Source organism: Etheostoma spectabile, chromosome 3 (assembly GCF_008692095.1).
Source record: "Etheostoma spectabile isolate EspeVRDwgs_2016 chromosome 3, UIUC_Espe_1.0, whole genome shotgun sequence".
In the NCBI taxonomy this organism is placed as follows: Eukaryota; Metazoa; Chordata; class Actinopteri; order Perciformes; family Percidae; genus Etheostoma; species Etheostoma spectabile.
In genome coordinates this window covers 7,319,665-7,325,262 of record NC_045735.1, presented here as the reverse complement: position 1 = coordinate 7,325,262, position 5,598 = coordinate 7,319,665, and the positions used below count along the sequence as shown (strand labels likewise).

At 44.0% G+C, this 5,598-nt stretch overlaps 1 protein-coding gene across 2 annotated transcripts in view; it reads right to left on the bottom strand.

Annotated features, from left to right (window-relative positions):
• dpf1 (double PHD fingers 1) overlaps nt 1–5,128 on the bottom strand; it is a 43,444-nt gene extending 38,316 nt beyond the window's left edge. For both annotated transcript variants that reach the window (XM_032510980.1, XM_032510989.1), the window contains exon 1: nt 5,001–5,128. In XM_032510980.1, coding sequence (XP_032366871.1) covers nt 5,001–5,113 — 113 coding nt within the window. In that variant the 5' untranslated portion in view covers nt 5,114–5,128. The remainder of the gene's footprint in view (nt 1–5,000) is intronic.
• Between the last annotated feature and the right edge of the window lie 470 nt (nt 5,129–5,598).

The following is a 5,598-nucleotide window of genomic DNA, read 5'->3' as shown; positions in this document are numbered from 1 at the left end:
GTGTGTGTCAGTCACAAAGACAAAGAGGCAACACTTGGTTTGACAGTGATATACATACAGGAGTGCATGCGTGCATGCTTGCGTGCATGCGTGCGTGTGCATGAGCGGATGTCTGCCATACTACCAGCTGGAAAACGTCAGTTTGCTCAAACTGCTGTCACAGCACTGCATCTGTGCATGTGTGTGTGTGTGTGTGTGTGTGCGTGTGTGCGCATGTTTGTGTGTGTGTGTGTGAGTGTGTCTGTCTGTCTCCAACTAAATGTTTGCATATTTGAACATGACAGTAAATTTGACAGACAGTAAATGAGGAAGGTAGACAGAGGCAGAGCCATGCAACAGATCATGACATTTCTGTCAGACGTTTGTGTCACCTGCTATGTGGCATTTTAATGAAGAGTAGCTTTTTAATTCCTGTGTGTTTTTTCCCTTGTTGTCCACTGTCTTATCTTGGAGTCACTATAAAACTGTGAAACATGGCCTTCTTTTTGTATGCATGTTTTCTTGTCCTGTTCGTGTGTTTCCACGTTTTTCTAATTTGTGCATACATTTGTATGCATGCTGAGTATTTGTATTTGTGTGTCCATGCATTTCCTGGTCTATGTGTGGGTGTATATAGCCCTTAGCTAGCTACAGTGTGTATTGAGGGCAGTACATCAGCGTAAGGCAATCTGCCTCTGAACAGCTCCTTCAGGTGAGATTTATCACCACTGCACTTGGCCTCTTATTATGGCGATGGATTCCCTACCTCTGTATCTGGATGTGCATGTGTTAGTGCATGTATGTATGTGTGTGTGTGTGTGTGTGTGTGTGTGTGTGTTTTGTGTGTTCTTAGTCCCCCCCTTCGCAGTCTGTACCCTTATTAAAGTGCTGCAGAGGGAACCAGCCATTGGTTTGTGTTCACTCCACCCTCAACAACTCCTGATAGGGATCCAGTGGACACGCACAGACTGGGAATAATATAAATGGGCAATGACAAGAGAGAGGAAAGGGGAGGAGAAGAGAGGAGAGAGAGGAGAGGAGAGGAGAGGAAGAAGGAAGGAGAGAGAGAGCTTTGGGGTTGATTAATCCTCTCTCTCTCCCACCACACCTTTTGCGTTTAGACTACAAGTTACAAACAAACAAAACTACAAATTCCAAATGTCCTGGCTGCAAATCACACAACATCCCAAAGCAGTGGAGCTGACTGGCAGTCAGTTAGGTAGCACTGGAGAAATAGGTCATAGAGCTAAAAATACTTATCTATGTCTCTCTTTTTCTCTCTCTCTCTCTCTGTCTCTCTCTATCCCGTCTAAAAAAACACAAGTAAAACACATAGAAAGTCTAATAAGGGATGGGATGATAATGAAAGGAATAACTCTGAAAAAGAAATACCCTTAAAAACATCAGACCTCAGGCTTACTACTTCATACAAAAAAAAAAACATGAGAAAGAAACGGAATCAAAGAGTGCCACTGTGTGTGTGTGTGTGTGTGTGTGTGTGTGTGTGTGTGTGTGTGGTTTGGGGTTTGTGTGTGTGTGTGTGTCTGTGTGTGTGTCTGTGTGTGCATGCGTGCGTGCGTGCGTGCCTGTGTCTCCATTCACACGGGTGATACCACACAAATGAGCAAGTGAGGGAATGAAAGGGAGAAATTGAAAGAGAAAGAAAAATCTAGAAATGGATGCTCAGGCTGTGGCTGCAGCCATCACGCGGGGCTGTTTGCACACAGAGCCGGTTATTACATGGAACTCATTTAGCTCGGCTCAGTCAGGCAGGGCAAGAATAATATTATATAGGCCTTGCCACAACTGCCACCAATACTACAGCACACTATTATCTACATCTCCCCCTCTAACCAGCACAGAGAAGTAATATTGCAGAAACATATGCCACATCATATGCCATGTTGACAATTTAGTACACCTGTGCCTTTTCAATGATTGTCGTAAAAGTCAAATTAAAAAATAAAGTCAAAATTCATAACATAACACTGTGATGCAACATATGTAAATATTGTAAGATTTGGTATGAACAGTGGACTATAGTAAACTACTATGGTCTATAATAAATCCACAGTAAATCCCTCTAAATGAAGTCTTCGAAATAAGCAATCTAACAAGATTTAAAGGGATCTGACAAGATGTATGAAAAAAAATTTCCTTCAGTAATTCTTGCTGAATATTAAAGTAGTGAGTCAAGATGCCTTGTTTTACAATGTAAAGATCTATGGTGGATGATGGGGGTGGGGATGGGTGTGGGTTTGGGGGGGGGGGGGGGGGGGTTGGGGGGGGGGGGGGTGAGGGTTAACGACTTGGAGGGCTCAGATGGTTTGAGGCCAAAAAGAAGGAAAATGGAAAAGAGAGAGCAAGTGAGTAAAAGAGGAAATGGCTGAACAAAAGGGAGATGGCGAAAAGAGTGATGGATGGAGAAAGTGATGAAGAAGGAGGGAGGAAACGTGGAAGACCAGGCAGCAGGGGTGATAGGAGGACAGGGAGGAAATACAAGGAAGAGAGATGGAGAGGGAAGCAGAGGAGAAGGAGAGAAGGAGAGATTAAAGGAGTCTCTAATCCAGCAGAAAGATAGACAGAGAGAGACGGCTGGTGGGGAAATGCCCAGTAGATTGGAGCTAAATCTTCTCTCCTCCACTGATTTGCCTTCGCACATAAATGAACCATCCACTGTACTGCCACACGCACATCAACTGCATGTACATTCCACTGACAGTTGGGTGATGGGCAACAATTGTGAGTGCTTCCTACCGAATTTACAGCCACTGGATGAATTATAATTTATTGCAGGGATTCAGCAAAGTTTAAGGACATTTCCGGCCACAACATTCATTGTCTCTGGAGCACAGCTTGCATTAGGGACAACACTGAACAACATTTTGCAAGTTGTTTGTCCCCTTTTGCTGGATGGGCCTCTAATTTGTTAGCCTCTAATAGCAAATTTGTTTATAGACATACTAATTACCAGAGCCTGTTTAAAAGCTGATCGCAGTGTGGTAACTGGAACGTAGTTAAACCCATACTGCATAACAATGGCATTTATACAGTAGTTGAGGTGTTAAAGGCAGCGTTGATTGCTGTTTCTTTGTGTAATAAATACATTCAGCTCTATTCTTGCACATAGAGTCAGATGCTGTAGTGAAACAGTGTGCCAGCATCCCTACAGGTCTGCATCTGGCTAACAACTTTTCTGCTTTGTTCTGTTTCTTATTTTTCCTGTTTAGTCTAACTGGACGAACATAAAATCAATGTAAGAGCACTATTGAAAATTGGACACTGAGTTTATTAGTTACTTGCCCTTAGTCTCTTCTTTTTAACCATTTACTTTGTCTACTTTCACTATTTCCCTATCCTATTCTCTTACTGCCTCTACAACATTGTCTCTGTCATGATACCACATTGGTATATCCATGCAAATAAGTAAATTTAATCGCCTTGACATGGTGTCAATGAGGGCCTCTGGGAGCAATCTGGCCACACTCTGGCTCTGCTTGGTTGAGTATCCCTTAGATGAGAGGAGAAGAATCTCTGAGCTCAAAAGGCCCCTCATTACAGCCTCCAGCCAGTCCACCTGTCCATATCTGTCCCATCACATCACATGTCCCATCACAATTTATTATTGGATGCCAGCTTATTAGAGCATAATTCAACTTTGGAATTACTGATCTGACATCTTTATCTTAATATTGTTGAGATATGTGAAATGCATTTGGCCAAAACATTCAAATACCATCACAGTCAATCGCAGCAACACACAGTTGCCCAATCAGTACCATTCCAGTCTCCTCTCCCCTGTGAAGTGCTCTTCAAAGCAGGCACGTACAGTGCAGGCGTTCATGGAATTGCAAGAAATGTCGCCTGTGTCTGCATCTCAGTGGCTGACAGACAGACAGAAAGACAGAAAGACAGAAAGACAGACAGACAGGCAGACAGGCAGGCCGGCTGGCAGTCTATATCCCATATCCCTGCTCAGGTGAAACATGTGCAGCATCCGATGTGCGCCCCTGCTTTTGCACAGAGGTCTATGACTTTTCTTTGTTTGAAACTGCCTAAGCTGGATCTGGTGTGTGCAAACACTCCTCGCTGCATGTTTATGTTGGAGCTATTGTGGTGTTTTTTTCTCGGCTAGATCTCTGTAAGTACCCGCTGACAGACACACATCAGCTACCTTTTTGGCCGGGAGCCCAGGCGGGCAGCAGGCGTCTGCATTCCGCTGAAACCAGTCTCAGAAAAACAAAAAAGCTCCCCAAAAATCTGCACAAAGGAGATCGTTACGGGAGAAACTTCCACCCGTTAAAAAAAACAGTATAGTGGAAATAAATGCCAGTTAAGGTGCGCGTTAAGCGTAGAGAACCCCAGATTGCAATTTAGATTTAATTGTAGTTTTTTTTTTTTTTTTATAGGCGCTGAATATGAATATGCGAGTCTCGGAGTTGAAGCCGTACACTATGGTATTTACCTTATATATATTTCCGAGAGGTCCGGCAGTAAAGGTAACGCTGCAGCAATAAACCCGAGGAGTGAGCATTACTCTGCCTACCTGTTTACTCCCTCTATGCCAAAAAATGTACACACAGGTACGGTAAAGCCATATGAGTTCCCTGCCTCCCGAACAGCCTGCCAATACAGCCTGGCTTTGACCGTGATCTTGGTTGGCTACAGTGGCAAGGGACACACCGGTTCACCCAAATCTACCTCCAGCATTCCTCCATATCCCTGCACGCACGCTGCTGCTGGCTCTGGGAAATTATTATATGAATAGCATCGGAGCGCACAAGAATCCCCTCGTGCCAAAAAAAACCCGAAACCCCCCGTCAGCTTAAAATCTAACTTTTCTTTAGGGCTGATTTGCATCCGCTGACATTATCTCTATCACTGCTGTAGCCTATGCATTGTAGCCTATATGTGTTGGTAATCGTGCTGATAAATATCTGGGAATTTAAGGCTTTTAAAATGCACTGACAGCATGCACACATAGAAAAAGCGCAAACACTCAGGAAATGTGTTGTACTTACGATTTGAGGGGGTTCTGTACCGCTGTGGCCATTTTGATATAGTATGACAGAATGCAACACTGCAGAGCCCGGTATTGTACATGTAATGTAGCAGCTATTTCAATTTCATTCATTCTCTGGGGCTGCGGCTGGAGCGAGCAGCCAATGGGAGGCGGGAGCGCTCTGTGACAGCTTTGGGGAAGTGTAGTTTTTTACGCATGTCAACATGGAACACGCTGAGGAGAAACGCACTACAAGTACCAGTGGGAATGGCGGTTTAAGTGGACCACAGTCCCGCCTCGGACTTGTAAGGGCAAGCCATCCCCCAGTTCCGAATTTATTTAAAAAAAAAAAACGTCTAGTTATGTCAGGGTTGGGTTGCAGGACTGTCTGTCAGTCTGAGGATGCTAGCTTCTCTTATGCATTGTTGTCTTGTCTGGATGATGATGATGATGATGATGATCATGATGATGATGATGATGATGATGATCATGGGCGATGTTGAATCTACACTGGACAGTCCCAAAAATGCATCACATCATATAGATGGCAACTTGATGATGATACTGAATGCACACACACATACACACACACACACACACACACACACACACACACA